The 20,701-nt window shown below is 35.5% G+C and overlaps 1 protein-coding gene across 1 annotated transcript in view; it reads right to left on the bottom strand.

Moving 5' to 3' along the window:
- Positions 1-20,701, bottom strand: part of LOC108686405 (RING finger protein nhl-1-like) — a 169,401-nt gene that overhangs the window by 132,559 nt on the left and 16,141 nt on the right. Inside the window, exon 4 of the mRNA XM_018191707.1 lies at positions 17,458-17,609. Coding sequence (XP_018047196.1) covers positions 17,458-17,609 — 152 coding nt within the window. The remainder of the gene's footprint in view (positions 1-17,457; positions 17,610-20,701) is intronic.

Raw genomic sequence — 20,701 nt, 5'->3', positions numbered from 1 at the left:
CGCTGTTCGTGGATTTGAGAGCGGCGTTCGACTCAATGGAGAGTTCTGTACAAAGCAACGAGAGAAGGGCGGATAAGGGAGGGATTGATAGAGAGGGTCAAAGAAGTGTTAAACGAAACAAAGAGCGTGAAAGAAGAGAAGACAGGAAAGAATTTCTGGACAGGGAGGGGGATAAAAGGGGTGTCCGCTATTCAACATAGTAATAGTAGATCTGGAGGACGAGATGGGAAAAGTAAAGTGGACAGGAATCAGGTTAGGTGAAAGAAATGTTTATACGCTAGCATATGCAGACAATATTGTGTTATTTTCAGAGGATGAGGAGAGGATGATAGGCAGAATGGAGAAATATCTGAAGAGGAAAAGATTGGAATTAAACGTGGACAAGACTAAAATAATGAGATTTAGAAAAGAAAAAGGAAGAACAAGCAAGAAGGATTGATGGAAAGGAAAGAAAATAGAAGAGGTAAAAAAGATGTACATATTTAAGATATAGATTATAAAAGAATGAAGAGTAGGAGAAAACAAGGAAAGTAACTTGATACTGGGAAAGGTATGGGGAATTGGGAAGAGGAGATCTGATAAGGATTGGAATAGAAGACTCTAGTTATTTGATAAGTTGATATGGTAATAAGGAGAATGACAGAGAGGAGAGAGGGATGGAGAGAGGGCAGGAGGAATGAAGAAGAGAGGTTGAAAGTGAGGGAGGAGGAGAGTGTATAACGCAAAGCAAAAAAAAGGGAAAGAAAAAAAAGAAAAAACGCAATAGGAAATGGAAGTCCCAGAGAGAGAGAGAGAGAGAAAGAGAGAGAGAGAGAGAGAGAGAGAGAGAGAGAGAGAGAGAGCATAGGAGTTCAATTAGCATCTAAGAATTACTATGTAAGACATAGATTAAGATTTTTATGTAATGCAATTGTAAGTTATAAAAAGTGCAACCTTAAAAGGGAGTCGCTAATAAATATATCTATTTATTTATGTATCTAAGCATCTAAATAATCATCTGTTAATTTCACAATGCATTGAATATTTTGTATTGTGTTATGGGCAAAGTGTTATGGGCATATAGTGGGCACGTTTACATTGTAAACAAATAGAATGAAGAAATTTGACTTCTCGGTCACCACGTTCTTGTTTTTTTCTGCAAAGCTTTATAAAAAAGATTCTTTTTTTTGGTGAGGCCTATTACACGACGAAATAAAAGAAATAATTCGAAAAGCTTTTGCTGCTATATCACCCCAAATGTTCGCAAATGTGCGACGTTTTTTTATAATCGAATTAACAAATATTCAGAAGTCAAGAAATATTTAGAATGGAAATAATTTTATAATAAATACTCAATAAATTATTATACAATAAATTTTCCTTTACCAATCTTTCTGTTGTATTCATTTCATTAGTCGCTTTCATTCCCCAAAAATTCTGATATTTTTTTGTACTTAAGATCACATGAAGATCATTGTATTATAGTTTAATGCTCAGAATTTGTTTTACACTTATGCTAAATCGAGCCGATTTTTGTTACAATTTTCCATGCGAAGCAATTTTCACTCTATTTCTCCTCTACTTAAGGAACGCATGACTTTTATAATTGTATAAAATGGACCTTTCGTGAAAAGTCAAAATCCATATGCAACAGTACAATTATAGAAGTCGTGCGCTCTCTAGCAGGGAATGAGATGGGATTATGAAAGTCGCGTGTAAAATCGAAGTAAGTAAATCTTGTAATGCATTATGAATCTAAAACTTTTTAAAATTTGTGTTCAATCGTATCCCATAATGCGGTGTCCAATAATAAGGTGTTTAATAATGCGCGTGCAATAATACAGTATCCAATAATGCGTGTCCAATCGTGCGTCTTCAATCGTGTGGTATCCAATAATTATATGTCCAATGAGGATACAACCTAATAATTACATTACGATAATTGTGAACATAACTTTACTAACTAAAATAAATTCAAGCAATGTGATATACAATGTCCGGCTTTTTTTGCGCATCAAAACAGTATGCATCTTTTTTTGGCGTATATCTGAACGATGTGCAAATGAACTTTGTACAAACAAACGGTGTACAAATGATAGGTGCGCATCTATTCGTATACAAACATATAAACAAACAATGCGCAATTTTTCGCGTGTAAATGAACGTGCGTATCTTTTCATGTGCAAATAAACCGCGTGCAATATAAAATGTCTGTAATTGCAACATGTGCGATTGTATTGATCGCGCAATTGCAACATGTGTAATTATATTAGTCGCAAATAAAGACCATTCTTTCCGGCGAAGGCGGGACATTGAAAGCGGATGCCCTTGCTGGTGAATTCCACTCTGGCCGAAGAAGAGAGGATATAAAAATCATTCGACTTTGTAAAAAGGCTGATATTGCGATCATGATGTCGATGCTATAACACTCAAAATAATTCAATAGGCAATAGCGACAATCGAAGGATTATCTCCCTCCAATGATAATCTTTGCAATCTGTCAGACGAAATGAAATCCATTGGGATTCGATTTCCTCTGTTGACGGCTATTAAGATCACATGAGAAGATGACATGGGAAAATTAAGATAGGATGGCTGGTGACACACACACGCACACAGGCGCACCTTATGGAACAAAAATAGCTCCAAGGTTACGTGTGCCTCGAAAAGGAACACGTGCACGCCCAGTGCAAAGTTGATCGAAGCAGTTGATGCGGCAAAATGAGACATTACGAAGGAGTGCATTTTCTTGCTAGAATGCCAGGCATGTAAGACAGCAAGTCTTCCAAGCACCGGGAGAGGGCCTGTAAGAAAACTATGAAGAAAAGCAGTCGCGAGAGAATTCGGCCCATTCCAGAGGCAAGTAACTCCGTTTCTCATCTGAGAGTCCTCTGAATCTTAAAGCAGCCAACTTTAAGATACAGGTAACAGTGACTTTAACGCCCGTCTAGATGGGCGTTAAAGTCGTCATTGTTAGTACCAAGGGATTATCAAGGGACGAGGGAGCAATTGCCTGACATGCCCCCAGGCATCCCAAGTGGGCAACTCAGCTTAACTTAAGTGGGAGGTATACCCTAATGATGGCCACCCGTGCTCAACTGGGGATCCAAAAGGTCCAACCATCTTAGTCTCAAGAAGTAAATAGTCCAACTCGGATCTCCCCGGCGGTGGCGACTGTAAAGGAATAGAGTGTTGTTGACAACATCGCATCATGCTAGCATCTTCTTCTATGACCTAGCATACGATTTCCAAGCAGCACCACAAAAAAAGTTTGAAGGCTGGTGCTCTATGCGAAGGAACGGAGACTCGAACTTCTCTTAAGCTATGATGCAAACCCCTAGGATGGGGAAGCTCAAATATATACTCGAGAGGAGAAAGCCTTCATGAATTCATAATGAGTACCGATTTAATTATCCTGAACAGGAGATCCTATCTTTATGGATCACCTTTAGAAGACAGAAGATAATTGATATGCAGCAAGAAAGTGGCTGGTCTAGTGCGGAATTGGAGAATTTCTGGAGAACAGTCAGGATCGAATTACAGGCAGATAAGATTCGCTCTCAAACATGAAAAATCTAAAATGGGGGCGCAACCATAAAATAAGAAAGGGAGGACTATAGAACAGACTTTGAGGTCTAAAGAATACTCCAACCAGATTCCACTCCAAGGAGAATATAGAATTCGCGACTCAGTATGTGAGTGACACAATAAAAAAGGCCTACAAGGCAAACCCGAAAAATCGCAGCACCCATCGAATAAGATGTTATGATAGAGAAGAACTCTCGAAATACAAGTCTGAAGTGAGTAAGCTCTTCAACAAAGCAAGAAAGAATACTTAACAGCGGACTGGAAAACTTACAGTCAAGCACAACGTTATTATAGCAAAGTGATAATTATCGCTAAAAGAAAAAGCTGAAGGAATTTTTGTGAAAGCAATGAGAGCGCTTCTGAAGTATCCAGGCTAAACAAAATCCTCAGTAAACACTTCCTGTTTCGTATGCTTAAAGCTCACGAACGTAAATCACACCGAGATAATAAATGAAACCCTCATATCTAATATTTACTTTCCAGGATTCCAGGAGAACATCTGCTGTACTCACCAAGAAATCAATTCTGAGAATATAAGCCCAGGGAATGGTCGCTGGCAGCAAAAGTGGTACCATCTGACGGAGTCGAATTATAAAGACCATTAAATTCTAGTCGCTAGGCCCAAATGGCATCTATCCAGTGCTGCTTAAAGAAGGCATGGGAATTCAATTGGGTCCTCTGAAAAAAGTGCTTAGGGCTAGTATAGCCTTGAGGTACTCCCTTAGGCATGGAATGGCACTAGAGTGGTGTTTATACTCAAGCCAGGAAGAAAAATCCACATTATGACAAATACTATCTACAGACCTATCAGTCTCATTTCCTTCATTTTGAGGACTGGTGAGATTAATTGATAGATATCTCAAGAATAACGCCCTTTTTTTCGGCTGAACTCCTCCATGTATGCCTATAGGGCAAGCAGATCTACGGATACAGCCCTGCACTTCCTAATGAGCGAGTTCGACTCAGAAGACTCAGCTGGCCGCAAGGAGACATGTGTTAGACGTCTTCATGGACATTGAAGGGCACCTTTTTGATAGCACCTTAATTTTGTGAAAGATGCAAAATTCCAGGCGTATTTGTGGACTGGACTCAAAGCATGCTGGAGGTTAGAAAACTGACCGTCATGACAATATCATCATTAAGGAGCGTGTCGGGTTGCCAGGGAGAAGTTCTCTCTCCTCTGCTGTGGTGCCTGATGGTAGACGAACTCCTCACTAAGCTGAAAAAATCTGGCTTTAACGTCTATGGCTATGCATATGGCCACTACGTGGCCATAGTTACCAGAGGTAACTCTCTCACGACTCTCAAAGAACGCATGGATGAATGACACCTTGATGATCGTGCAAAATTTGTGTAAGACGAGGGAACTGATGGTAAATCCGGAAAAGACCTCGGCCATAGTTTTCCCCAGGAAATACAAGTCCGAACAAATAGAGCCTTGGAGGCTTTGAAGCAAGGCAATTAACTACACTAGTTCTTTACTTAGATCCTAAGCTGAAGTGGAAAACACACCTCAAAAAAGGAAAAAGCTCTACATCTCTATGTAGGCTTGCAGAAGAGGGGCAGGAACTGGGGAATAAAACTCAAAGTTGCACTATGGATATACAAAATGATATTTTTACCAAGACTGACGTATGCTGTGATTGTCTGGTGACTAAGAGTGAAGAAGATAGAAGCGAAGAATCTGCTTAAGAGCCTTCGGGAAGGCGGGAAGGGGAGGGGAAGGTTGATATCTAAGTGCTGCGACAGACAGGAGAATCACACCTACCGAGGCGCTGGAGGTGGCATTTCAGTTTTCCTTGTGCCTGGTTATCATCAGCATAGTAAAACATGCAACATATTATATAAGATTAAATATCATAGGGAGTGAAAGGAAACTAAACTTGGCCACGCTAGACTGAGTCTGTTCGTCAGGCTCTCTTTCACGCTGAAGCAAAACAAGCTGGAAAAGACTTTTAAGACTTCGGCTAGGGAGAAAGAATTGGCAAGATCTCAACTTTCTAACCAATCGTGGACGGTGGAATATTATGATACACGGATGGATCGTAAGCAAATGATCTTTTTGGAACAGACATCTGCGGCTCTATCGCCAATCATGAAGAAAGCATATCAATAGGAAGGCTGTTCACGTTTTTAAGCTGAGGTTTCTTCTCAAGGTATGCAGAACTCCTGATCGATAGAAGAAACAGGAATTGTATTTGTATCTGCTTGAATAGCAAAGCAGCTATAAATGCACTTGCTAAAAGACCTCAGAATCATCTGTTGTTTGGGGCTGCATGCAAGCTCTTAACAAACTAGGGGAAACAAGTCAAGTTACTCTAATGAGTCCCTGATCTCCAGGAAATACCGGTCAACGAGACGGCGGACGGACTAGCAAAGCTGGAGACAAAAATGGATCGGACTGAAACAGATCGTCGTTTCTTTCGTGCTAGATAAAAGGAAGATCAAAGAAACGTTGGAGCGGGGGTACTTAAATTTCTGGAAAGAAATAAAGAGCTGCTGGCGAGCCAAGAAATTTAAATAATGATAAAATTCAATCCGGCTAGAACAAAAGAGATAGCAAAATGGGAAAAGAAAAAAACTAAGAATGGGCATACTCCTTCTGAACACTTACCCCTCAGAGTACACCTATTCAATATAGCAGTAGTCGAGCAGAGGAATTTCCATGTGGAGAGAAAAGCGAGGACAGCATGCACCTTCTGTCATTGTCCTATGCTTGCCTGCAAGAAATATAAATCTTGGGGGGAGGGGGGGCCACATATTTCTAACACTCAAGGATCTAGACGGAATAAAGATAGGTGACCTCATAGGTCTGGAGGGAGGCTGGACTTGGTTGCACTATTTTGAAAATAAACAGTGAATGACGATGAAGCTTCACAGGTCTAGGTTATATTAGATGGCTGCCATAGCCCTACCTGCATTATTACTACTAATATATGATTGAAAAATAGTAAATTTGTCATGGTTCTTTTAAAATGACTATATATATATATATATCTTCGTATTTAAAGTATATATTTAAAGTACATATATTTCGAAAATTAATTCATTTAAATGAATTAATTTCAGAAATTATAATTGCGTGCTGATATGATTGTCGACTTTCAATACAATCAATCTGAAATATTAATAATCCCCCCAAATTTAATCTTAAAAAACTATAATAAACTTATTGCCTTGGCCAGGAGGGCCTGATCAAATTCCGATCTCTTCCATTTCGTGCGAGGCAATATTTTTCACAGTATCATGTCACATCACTTTTTGACAAGTAGCATCTCTCAACTGATTACTGTCAAATTTTGAGCGGAATTCATCGCGATTTCATTTCTGTAGACGATTAAAGTGAACCTTTGTATTTTTTGCAAAATGGAAAAAAACGAGTTTCGTACAATGAACAAATATCTACATATGAAAGGTTTAACGCCGAAAGAAATCAAAGCCGAGTTGAATAATGTACATAGGACATCTGCATCAGCGTTTGCGACTGTATACAATTGAGTGAATGAATTTAAACGTGGTACATCTATATGCACCTCGTTCGAGACTCCGATTGAGGCTGCTACACCAGAAATTATCAATAAAGTCTACGATATTGTTGACTGATCGACGAATGAAAGTGCGCGAGCTTATTGAGGCCAGACATATCACATGGCACAGTGATTTCAATTTTGCATGAACAATTGGGTGTGAAAAAGCTATCGGCAAGATGGGTGCCGCGTTTGCTCACTGTGGACCATAAGCGCGACCGTGTGACGATTTCAAAACAATGTTTGGAGATGTTTCAACGTAATCCTGATGAATTTCTGCGTCGATTCATTACTGTGGACAAAACATGGATCCATTACTTCACATCCGAGATGAAGGAACAGTCAAAACAACAGACTTCATCGAGAAAATCAGCTAAAAAAGGTGAAGATCGTAAATTCGGCCGGAAAGGTGATGGCCACAGTTTTTTGGAATGCACGCGGTATAATTCATATCAATTACCTTCCGTCGAAGCAAATGATCAATGGTGATTACTACGCAGTCTTATTGGACCGTTTCAACAACATTTTAAAGAAAAAACATCTCTATTTGGCGAAGAAAAAAGTTCCATGAAGACAATGCACAGATTCACACGTGTCCGGCACCGATGGCTAAATTCAACGAATTATGCTATGAATTGCTTCCCCATCTAGCATTCGCCAGATTTAGTCCCTTGCGACTATGTCCTGTTTCCAAACCTGAAGAAATAGTTTGGAGGAAAAAGTTTCACCACCAAAGAGCAGCTCATCGCCGAAACAGAGGCTTATTTTGAAGAGTTGGATAAATCATATTATTCGGATGACTTGAAAAAGTTGGAGAATCGTTGGATTAAGTACATCGAGTTGAAAGGAGATTATGTTGAGAAATACTAAATCAATAAAAAAAAATGTGTTTTATTATATTTTTCTAAAAACTTATTGACATATTAATTCTGTTATTAATTCTTTGACATTTAATTTCTTCCTTGAATAAAAATTAAAAATTAAAAATTTTATTCCAAATCCATTATTTTATAATAAAATTATAAGATTGAATCTTTAAACAATAAATTTAAAAAAAAAATTGTTACGTTTAAAATTACATTGAATTATTGGAAAATGTCATGTCTGAAGAATTTGTGATATGTAATGAGATAGAATATGTCACGATTTCAATCATTTTTTTAAAAAGTCATCATATCTCGTTTTAGAATCGTGACATATTTTTCAAAAATATGTCATGATTTCATTAATTTTTTTTAAAAGTTTCGTATCTCGTATCAGAATTGTGACATATTTTTCAAAAATATGTCACGATTCTGATACGAAATACGTGACTTAGAAGGTTATATCTTATCTCATTACATATCACAAATCAGACGTGACATTTCACAACAATTCAATGCATTTTCGATTATAAGATAAGTACAGAGTGTTCAAAATAAATTATAACTGTAAAACTTTGCTTCCGCCATTTTTTTTCCGAAATTCGAGGCTTTAATGTAAAAAACTGGTTATACATATATGATTCAAAGTATTGTCCATCGCTGGCCACTACTTTCTCCCATCTTTCGGGTAGCGTACGAATCCCGCGTCAAAAAATCTGATCATCTTTTGAGGCTATTCGAATCGATCCAATTTTTTACTTCTTCATAAGACCGGAAGTGCTGGTCAGCCAGGCCGTGTGCCATTGATCGAAACAAATGACAGTCAGAGGGAGCAACGTCTGGAGAATACGGCGGGGTAGGACTTCCCATTTCAACGTTTCCAAGTATGTCTTGACCACTTTCACAATATGGTCGAGCATTGTTATGCTGTAAAATCACTTTATCGTGTCTCTCGTTGTATTGCGGCCGTTTGTCTTTCAATGCTCGGCTCAAACGCATCAATTGCGTTCGATACCGATCGCTTGTGATTGTTTCAGTCGGTTTTAACAATTTATAATACTACCGAGCTGGTCCCACCAAATACAGAGCATGACCTTGGACATCAAAATCACCGTTCTTGAAGCGTTGAAACCACACATTCACGACATATTCTTTCACTAATAGCGGCCTCACCATAAGTATTTGAGAGCATTCGATGAGCCTCAGCCGCAGCTTTCTTCATATTGAAGCAAAAAATTAAAACCTCCCGCAAATGACTAGAATTTAGCTCGTAAACTGACATTTCAATCCAGAATAACTTTATGATGCAGACACAAATCGACTAATGTTTCTATTTGTTATGTTGACAGATGCCCATGTTTATTGTATGATATGTCTATGATCTATTTATTTCGACCACCACTTACTGCTAAAGCCATCTATAGGAAAACGGCGGAAGCAAAGTTGTACACCTAATATAAGAATATTCACGTAGCAGTTTCATGTTTAATTATAAAAATTTGTCAATAGAAGTTTCGTTATAATCATATCTGTGCAATTTGTTAAATTGTTTTTATATTACGATTCGAAGCCTAGTAATCTTTGAAAATGATTATCAATCCGCTTAATATTGTTCGACTTTCATCAGCATCTAAGTGGCATGAAAACCAGGCATGAAAATATGAAACCGGAATTTTTTAATAGAAAATACACGTTTATTGCATGAAAATGATAAAAAATATTTTATTCGAAGTATTGCTCATCGGTAGCTATATATTTTTTCCACTTGTTTGACAATTTGTGGATGCCATGCCAAAAAAATTGTTACTCTTTTGAGCCAAACCAGTCATCTAGCCATTTTCGTACATCTTCGTAAGAAATGAAGCTGCTGAGCAAGTGCGTGTCCCATCGATGTAAATAAGTGGTAATCGGACGGAGCCAAGTCTGGTGAGTAAGCCGCATGCGAAAGTATTTCCCAACCAAATGCCTCAATCGTTTCCTTGACCAGTTTTGCTGTGTGTGATGGTGCATTATCATGAAGCAAAATCACTTTGTGTTGCCTTTTTTGATATTCCAGTCGTTTTTCACACAAAGCTTGAGTCAAATTGATCATTTGTTGTCAGTAGCGTTCAGTACTAACGGTTTCGTCAGGTTTTAGCAGCTCATAATAGATCACACCTTTCTGATCCCACCAAACACAGAGCATTGTCTTCCGTCCATAGGGATTTGACCTTGCAGTCGATGTCGATGGTTCGCCTGGAGTTACCCATGATCTCTTACGCTTAGGATTCTCAAAATATATCCACTTTTCATCGCCAGTCACAATTCGATGGAGAAATGATTTTCTTTTGTACCTGGCGAGCAGCATTTCGCAAGTGCGTATTTTTCGATTTTCCTGCTGTCTTTCATTCAGTTCATGTGGAACCCATTTTCGCATCTTCTGGATCTTTCCCATGGATTTCAAACGTATGGAGACAGCTTCTCGTGTCACATTCAATTGATCCGCGAGTTGTTGTTGAGTTTGAGCGTCATCCTCATCCAACAATGTTTGCAATTCGCTGTCTTCAAACTTTTTCGGTGGTTTTCCACGTTCTTCGTTTCTCACGTCAAAATCGCCACTTTTGAATTTTTTAAACCACTCAAAGTACTGTGATTTACCAAGAGCATGCTCACCGTAAGTTTCGACAAGCATTCGATGCGATTCTGCACAGTTTTCTTCAAACAGAAAATCAATGCTGTCCGCAAATCGTAGTTTCCAGGCATAAAATTCGACATGTTCAACGCTATTACAAACTATATACTGTTGTATGAAACTTGTATTGTTGTGAGTTGAAAATCTTTGTCAGATGTCAGAACAAGGAAATAGCGTCAATGGCGCCGTCTAACGGCAACTACATTGAGAGTTATGGCCATCTATTGGTAAATTCCGGTTTTATATTTACATATCTAGTGTATTTAACAGAAGCACCAGTAACTGAAACAGAAATAGAATTAAAAGAAAATATACAAAAATTATTGCTGGAGAGCATTTTTCACTATAATGGATTGGAAGTAACAGAAGAAATCTATCTCGATTATCAAGAACCTTATAAACTAATTCTTATATACAAAATTCTGAAATAATTGAAGATAAAGCAAAAGCATGGAGTGAAGATAATTTAAATTCTCATCTTCAGTGTTCAAATGATGACACAACTTTGACAGTTCTTATAAAAGACGAGCTGTTGAATATTGGCGGAATTGGGACATTAATGAAAAAAATAAAAACAAAAGGAATCGTCCACTAAAATCAGTGCAAAATAAATTTAGAAGTTTCATCTGAACATCAATTAAGAATGATGGGAAGAATAATTACATTCTGATGAAAATCGTATAGAAAAATTATTTTACATCTTCAAATTTATATATAATAAATTTATTGCAGCTGTTGAATCAGGATTCATAGTTCATAATATCGATCTATAAAGGTAAGCTCAAGAAATACGAAATTTAAACTCTATATTTAAAGCATCTCACGGTTGGGTATCAAGATTTAAAAAATCACACCGAATTGTTTCGAGAAATTTTACGAAATTGTAACTAGAAGAACAATAGAAGATTTTGTTGAGTTGCAAAATACAACTAATGATTTTCTGAAAACAGTGAAACTTATCGAACAGTTAGGATTTGAAAATATTTTTAATTCTGATCAAAGTGGTTTCCAATTGGAAATTCTAGAAGGTCTAATAAAGGAGTAAAGAAAGTAGAGTGTATTCTGCAATCTATATCATCAACAACACACTCATACACCATACAATAATATCGTGTAATAGAAATTTGCTGTTCACTTTTAATTATTGTATTGAAAGAAACTAACGGTATATTTGGATCAAGAAATCTTATTTGCAATAAATATTATTGTAAAACGTATCGAAATCTGAAAATGACTTCAGGTATTAAATAAATTTCCTTTTACAATACATTTTCAGATACTTTTACTATTAAAAAATAAATATAAATTATAAATATATAATAAATAAAATATAAATTTGCATAAACGAAATAATGTAATAAAATTTCAATCTCTGATACATAATCAATTGTCATCTCTGCGATATCACAACTTATTTAATTCGTGATTTAAAAGTGGTTAAACGAGAGATCAGAAGAATTTGAAAATCCAGCAGAATTTAGTTTTGAAACAAAAGTTGAACAAAAGTTCAACAATATGTACTGAAGGTTGCAGTAATATAATTGTATTGGTGTACAACTTTGGTTCCGCCGTTTTCCTATAGATGGCTTTAGCGGTAAGTGGTGGTCGAAATAAATAGATCATAGACATCATACAATAAACTTGGGCATCTGTCAACTCCATAGAAACATTAGTCGATTTGTGTCTGCATCATAAAGTTATTCTCGATTGAAAATGTCAGTTTACGAGCCAAATTCTCGTCATTTGCGGGAGGTTTTAATTTTTTGCTTCAATATGAAGAAATCTGAGGCTCATCGAATGCTCTCAAATACTTATGGTGAGACCGCTATTAGTGAAAGAACGTGTCGTGAGTGGTTTCAACGCTTCAAGAACGGTGATTTTGACGTCCAAGGTCATGCTCTGTATTTGGTGGGACCAGCTCGGCGTAGTGTATTATGAACTGTTAAAACCGACTGAAACAATCACAGGCGATTGGTATCGAAGGCAATTGATGCGTTTGAGCCGAGCATTGAAAGACAAACGGCCGCAATACAACGAGAGACATGATAAAGTGATTTTGCAGCTTGATAATGCTCGATCCCATGTTGCGAAAGTGGTCAAGACATAATACTTGGAAACGTTGAAATGGGAAGTCCTACCCCACCTGCCGTATTCTCCAGACGTTGCTTCCTCTGACTATCACTTGTTTCGATCAATGGCACACGGCCTGGCTGACCAGCACTTCCGGTTTTATGAAGAAGTAAAAAATTGGATCGATTCGTGAATAGTCTCAAAAGATGACCAGTTTTTTCGACGCGGGATTCGTACGCTACCCGAAAGATGGGAGAAAGTAGTGGCCAGCGTGGACAATACTTTGAATCATAAATGTATAACCAGTTTTTTACAATAAAGCCTCGAATTTCGGAAAAAAAACGGCGGAAGCAAAGTTGTACACCTACAGTAAAATGTTCATGATGCTAGAAGTCATTATGTTTAAAACATTTTTTCATCATCATTATTGTAATGAGTAAACGATACAAAATATAAATGTATTGTGTATAAACATTTACAAATTGTTTCATTACTAATTAGTATAATATATACGTTTTGAAATTATTACATAAACGATAAGTAATAAGATAGTAATAAGATATTAAAGCATAAAACTGAAAATAACTTTAAAAGAATAATCTTAAGATATTATAAGGAAGTAATGTATAGAGATGAATAAAAAAGTTTTACTCATTTCAAGGAGAAATAATAAAATATTATAACTCTTAACATTATTTATAATTTGTAATGTTACAAATATCAATTTCATTATTCATTGATTTATATATTTTATTGTTCCGATGACAATTACTTTCGCATATGAACATGGATAGCTTATATACGGAAGCGTTAACAATTAATTCTTGAAAATGATATATCGTATTATAACTTTATTACACATGGTTAAATTTGTAAGAAAATAATCTTTAATTTGATAAAAAAAAAAATTAAAAATTTAAGAAAATTACGAATGGGGGGTTGTTAAATAAATCTCTTTAAAAGAAAAAAAATAAAAAAAATTTTTTTTCTTTATAAATTTAAAGTTTTTTACTTTTGAAATCGTATAACTTTTATTTAAAACATTTTTTTGTATCTTTTATACTCCCGACGATATTCGGTTTGAAAGAAAAATACTCTTTCTTTTCAAAGAGGTGTTTCACTCCTTAAACATGAGTTAGCGCACGGATAAAAAAATACGTGTCTCTTAGATTTTCGTGTTTTACAACATATCATGGAGAATCAAAATCGGTTCCTGACAGTTGTGTGTACTTCCCTTGTAAGAATTATAGCGTTAATAAAAGTATTTCATTCTTAATTTAAAAATCTTTAACTCATTGTTTTTTTTAATGCTTTAGTTATATAAGGTGTCAATTTTGGTATTTAATAATAACTCATACAGAAATGTCCAAATTATATCACAGGGACAGCCGTAAGGAAACATGTTTCAACATCTATAGGATATCGATATGATATATACAGAATATTTCTGCTGTAAATTAAACATTATTTTAAACTTGTTAAAGCTTTATCTACAATAATTGTATGTTTTTATTTAATTTTTTAACTAGATTAGCATTTTTAATTTTGTGTTTTTATTATTTATTTTTATTTCAATTAAAAAACATTTTTTTGTAATAGATTAGATTTATATTATTATTTATATTTTAATTTTATTAAATTTTTTAAATAAATTTGTTTTTTTATTTCATTTTTTATATCAACACACTGAAAAATATATATATTTGGTTATAAAGAGCAAGAAAATCTTTTTTTTCATTGCTCTCTATCGGTTATCCCGATCCGCAGTGATACCAGTGATACCAGTGATCAACGCTAATACGCCACATATGGTTTGTGAACATGCGAGTTGCTGCAATTTGATAAGGCTATGTTCCCTTTTTTTTTAATTTCAATGTCTGGTACTATAGTTCCTTTTTTTTTGTAACCTATGGTCATAAGGGTTTCTTGTTTTATTCCGGTCAGTTAATTGAACTTGGAAAATATTTTTGATTTGGTATTGCTTGCATTATAATTGCTGCACACTTGCATGAATGGAATTGGAATGAATCATTATATTTGATTAACTTGCCGTTGAGAATGAAATAAAAGTATATCGAAATTATATTATTATATATGATTGAAATATTATATGATTTATTAAACTATAATTATTACATTTGTGCAATTACTGCGCTGACTTCCCATTATACTTTTTCTGATTTTGTATTACAAATATAAAAAACAAATATTTTGCCAAGCCCTATATACGCAAACTATTGTGTTACGCATTTCGTGTGTAATAAGCAATTGATCGCAGTCAGCGCTTGTATAATGAATGGCGCCGCCTACCTTATGTAGTCTATAATTAATATTCTTTCTTATAATTAAAAAACTAAGGATAAAATTTAGATAAAGGAAAATCATTTTAAAATTGAGACCGGAATACGATATTTTAAGGACAAACGTTTGTCCCGGAACCTATTTAGCTTTGACTAATTTAATACAATGATAATAAAAATAAATATTTTATTAAGACTGTAATAAAGACTAAATAAGAATATTCAAGCCTATAACGATCAAAGGTAGATCTTTAATGCTTAAATAAATAAAGTTGATGTTTTTAACATTATTTATTTGGCTCATTTAATTAATATTGATTTTATTTATAAATTTATTTATTTATCGAGTTTGTAATTGACATTACTTCTCATCAATTAAATTGAACTCAATTTAAGAATACGGTAATTAATATAGAAATTAATATAGAAATTTCACGAAATTTTGTAATACTCGTTCGGCACCGTTGAGCGATACGTCCGTTAAAGCGTTCGCTTGGCCAACCGCTTAATTGCTCCTGAAGGCGCGAATTTTATGCCCTGTGGTTGGTTATAAGACTTCAATAGTTTTCAAATGTACTTTTTCATGAGAAATATGTGCGCTAAATCCGGTACACCCTATATAGTATATATCTTTTGCAAACGGCGCCACTAATAAATTATAGTTAAAATTGTTTGATGTAAAACGACATATGTAAGATTGGACATCCGGCAACCTTGAAATATTAGCGATTTTGTATCAGCATCATATACTTTTTTTTGTATGAAAATGTCGAGTTTTGAGCCGAATAAGCATCATTTGCGGGAACTTTTGATTTACTTCTTTAATTTGAAGAAATCTGCAGCTGAGGCTCATAGATTGCTTGTAGAAGCATATAGTGATGCTTAAGTGAGAGAAGTTGTCGTGAGTGATTTCAAAAGTTTAAGAACGGTGAATTTAACATCGAAGACAAAGAACGTAGCGGAAGACCAAAAGTGTACGCGGAATTGGAAGCATTATTGGATGAAGATTCGTGCCAAACGCAAAAAGAACTTGCACTTACATTAGGAGTGACTCAAAAATTTCATATCGTTTGAAATTATTGGGAATGATTCAAAAGCAAGGGAATTGGGTTCCATATGAACTGAAGCCGAGAAACATTGAACGCCGATTTTTCACATGTGAAATGCTGCTTGCTAGGCATAAACGAAAGGGTTTTTTGCATCGTATAGTCACTGTGATGAAAAATGGATCCACTACTACTGGATAACCCAAAGAAGAGGAAATCATGGGGACCACCTGGCCATGCTTCAACATCGACAACCAAACCGAATATTCATGAAAAAAAACTCATATTGTGTATTTGGTAGGATCAGCTTGGTGTCATGTATTGTGAGTTGCTCAAACCGAACGAGATCATTATTGGGGTTCTCTACCGAACACAATTGATGAGATTGAGTCGAGCACTCAAGGAAAAACGCACCCCTACTCCAGGCATGATAAAATTATTCTCCTGCATGATAATGCTCGATCACATGTTGCGACGCCGGTCAAAACCTACTTAGAAACACTCAAATGGGAAGTTCTACCCCAGCCATTCTCCAGACATTGCTCCTTCCAATTACCACTTGTTCCGATCGATAACGCATGGCTTGTCTGAGCAGCACTTCACATCACATGAAGATACCAAAAATTGTACCGATGATTGGATAGCCTCAAAAGATGAAGCATTCTTCTGACGTGGTATCCACATGCTATTAGAAAGGGAATTAAAGATGGGAAAAAGTAGTGGCTAGCAATGGCCATTATTTTGAATAAAACATTATGTACCGTTCTTTCACAATAAATGCTTAATTTTTGATAAAAAATGGCGGAAACTTATTTGTACTCCCAACATATATAATTCACATAAATTAATTAAACATTAAAGATCTAACTTCAACCGTTATAGGCTTGAATATTCTTACTTAGTATTTATTACATTATGGTCTTAATAAAATTAATTATTATTGTTTGCACGTTGCCTGAAAGAAGTGTTATTATTCCTGCATATATCAATTATTGCGAAGAATATTACTAAGGCCTCAGTCTAATGGCTTAGAACGCTCGTACGGAATATAAGAGATCCGAGTTCAAGTCCCGGCTGAGGTAACATTTTTCGCAATAAATTTAAAGTTTTCAACACATTGACATCCTTTTATGATACCGAATTGAAAAAGATTTCAATTGTCAATTTAATTTAATCTGTGATATTATTTCAGTAGTTAATTGCGTTTGTAAGTCCAGAAAACCAATTTGGCGCGCAGTTTGAATAGCTACAAATATGGTATATATGCACATATAGTATGTATTGTATATAATTCATATTGAATTATTTAAGCATTAAAGGTCTAGCTTCGACCGTTATAAATTCGAATATTCTTACTTAGTATTTAATGCAATGATTATATACAAAATGATTATTAAGAAAAAATTTACTCACTTGTATAAAGGATCAATTTCTTTTATACATAACTTTTCGTGTTTATTAACATTTCCTAGCTCCAACTCAACATCATTCAATTCCAATTCCCAAATGGCAACTGCTGCCATTACTTCTGCTGCCTGTTGTTGTAGGTTTAAAAATGTTTTCACCTGTAAATATAATTTAACTATTATCAGAATACATGGATACAATTGTTATAAAAAATTGGCTTCTCTTTTGAGTAAAACAATTCGATATGGTTAAAATACTATAAATGCTCAGTGTTATTTTTAATTATTTTTACTTTAATATCATATATATTATTGATGAGATCCTAAGCCTATATTTATGTGTCAATTCTAATTTTGAGATCTTAAGTAAAGATGCGGTCACAGAACTAGAGTGAGAAATCTCAGAACGGAACAAAAATATAAAAGAATTTGATTGGTTAACTAGATTCTGAGATATTGTTCTTATGGAAGAATTCCATTATTGCACAATATCATAGCACATATTCATTCACATCGGTTGGTGCTTAGTAACATTTCACTATCTTATCAAAATATGTTATTATAAATTGGCCAATTAGCAATGTTAAAACCGCCTCCTTAATTAATCCATATCATTTAGCCCAGTATCCACCAACCGTGCAAGACATTTGCAACTTATATAAGTTCGGTGAACCCATCAAACACGATTAAAAGATAATAAGATTGGAAATAAGACCGTTTATGTTATACAATTACTTTAAATACGAAGCGCCACTACGGTATAAATGTTAAGATATTGAATTATTATATATATTTGTTTAAATGAATAAAATGATTAAAAGATGTTTGCAAACGTTTTGCAAGTATTTGCTAATGAGCTAGCCAAAGCGAGAATAAAATGTTCACAAACATTCGTAAACATTTCTTAAAAATATAACCACTTTATTTGCAAATGAATTGCACAATTCGTGGGTCCTGTTTAGTCTGTGGTAATCCGTATATATTGAAATGAAATTCCTATAACTTTATAAAAAGCAAGGATGCATCGAATCATAAAATTACTGGACATCGGATATCCGGACAAAATATATTGAATATCCTGGTATATCCGATCGGATATCCGAGTAAGCAATTTCTTCGAGACGGATATTCAACATTTTTCATATATCCGATCGAATTCCGAGAAAACATCTTCTTAAAAAAAGCCTATAGAAAAAAACATTTTAATTTTGTAACAATGTATGAGATATTGTAGTGTTACATCCAACCCTTTTCTTGTGTGGAAATCTGGAGTCCGTCGAGATATAAAGATAGTTGTTACAAACAAATCGAACAGGTTAAAAAGCTATAAAGTTTTTTTTCTCACAAACGACTATAAGCGAAGACTTCAGTATTTCCTCGTAAATAAAATTAATTAAAAATCGATGAACATGCACACGAATAGAGAGACTAAACGAGATATCGAAGATTTCTTCTTGAACGCCGTGATTAGATTAGATAGTGAAAAATAATAAATAACTGTAAATAATTGTAAAAATGTCATTTAGGAGCGTAAAATCGATGCAAAGATACTTTCTAACGGTCAAGTCGCGGATTCTCACAAGTCCGTCATAAAATCTAAGACATGACGTTCAGGGGGTGGTATTTGGTGGTTCCGTGCCAACGTATATGTACGCTTCCTCGACGTACTGTACATGTGCTTTCTTATAAATTTTAAGATCATAAAAATAAAAATAAACTTTGATTTTACTATTTATTAATTTGTGATAAAAACAAAGATGATACTTTCAAACGCTACAAATTCCAGTAATATCTTTTTTCATCCCCAAGCGTATTCCGAACCTTGACCAATTACAAAACAAGAAATAGATCTCACCACCTAATTAACGAACTTATCCACCAATCGATGCGCTGTTAATCAGGGCAAATTACTACAAAAACTTCGGTTCCGCGGAACTCAACGCCTATTTTCCGATTCTTTTTCTGGGAGACTGACGATTTGAAGTTTTTATTTCTCTTTTAACCAATCAACACTTAAACTCCATATTTAATATCAATGTGGGAGAAATTCTATTAAACTCGCGTACTTGGCCACCGACATTTAAAGATTTAGAGTCAGTGTTGGAGGGAATCATCAAGCTCGGACACCTCGCAGCCTCAACTAAATATCAGCAGAATCCGCCGATAAGAGCCCTCTCATTTTACAAGGTCTTCTAGACTACCGCAATAGTATTAGGTGTACAACTTTGCTTCCGCCGTTTTCCTATAGGCTTTAGCGGTAAGTGGTCGAAATAAATAGATCATAGACGTCATATAATAAACTTGGGCATCTGTCAACATAACCCTATGGAAACATTAGTCGATTTGTGTCTGCATCATAAAGTTATTCTCGATTGAAAATGTCAGTTTACGAACCAAATTCTCGTCATTTGCGGGAGGTTTTAATTTTTTGCTTCAATATGAAGAAATCTGAGGCTGAGGCTCATCGAATGCTCTCAAATACTTATGGTGAGGCCGCTATTAGTGAAAGAACGTGTCGTAAGTGGTTTCAACGCTTCAAGAACGGTGATTTTGACGTCGAAGACCGGCATAGCGGTGGAAGAGAGAAGGTTTTCGAAGATGCAGAATTGGAGGCATTATTTGAGCAAGACTCGTGTTAAAATCAAAAACAATTGGCACGATTATTGGGAGTAACTCAACAAGTCATTTCAAAACGCCTCAAAGCCATGGGAATGATTCAGAAGCAAGGAAATTGGGTGCCGTACAAATTAAAGCCGAGAGATGTTGAACGGCGTTTGTTTGCTTGTAAACAGTTGCTTGAAAGGTAAAGACGGAAGGGATTTCTGCATTGCATTGTGACTGGGGACGAAAAATGGGTTTATTACGATAATCCCAAGAAAATCATGGGGAGTTCCCGGCCATGCTTCCACGTCGACAGCCAAATCGAATATTCACGGCTCCACGGTCATGCTCTGTATTTGGTGGGACCAGCTTGGCGTAGTGTATTATGAACTGTTAAAACCGACTGAAACAATCACAGGCGATCGGTATCGAACGCAATTGATGCGTTTGAGCCGAGCATTGAAAGACAAACGGCCGCAATACAAAGAGAGACACAATAAAGTGATTTTGTGGCATGACAATGCTCGACCCCATGTTGCGAAAGTGGTCAAGACATACTTGGAAACGTTGAAATGGGAAGTCCTACCACACCCGCCGTATTCTCCAGACGTTGCTCCCTCTGACTATCACTTGTTTCGATCAATGGCACA

The sequence above is a fragment of the Atta colombica genome, unplaced genomic scaffold (assembly GCF_001594045.1).
Source record: "Atta colombica isolate Treedump-2 unplaced genomic scaffold, Acol1.0 scaffold18, whole genome shotgun sequence".
Taxonomy (NCBI): domain Eukaryota; kingdom Metazoa; phylum Arthropoda; class Insecta; order Hymenoptera; family Formicidae; genus Atta; species Atta colombica.
This window is presented reverse-complemented; position numbering and strand designations above follow the sequence as displayed.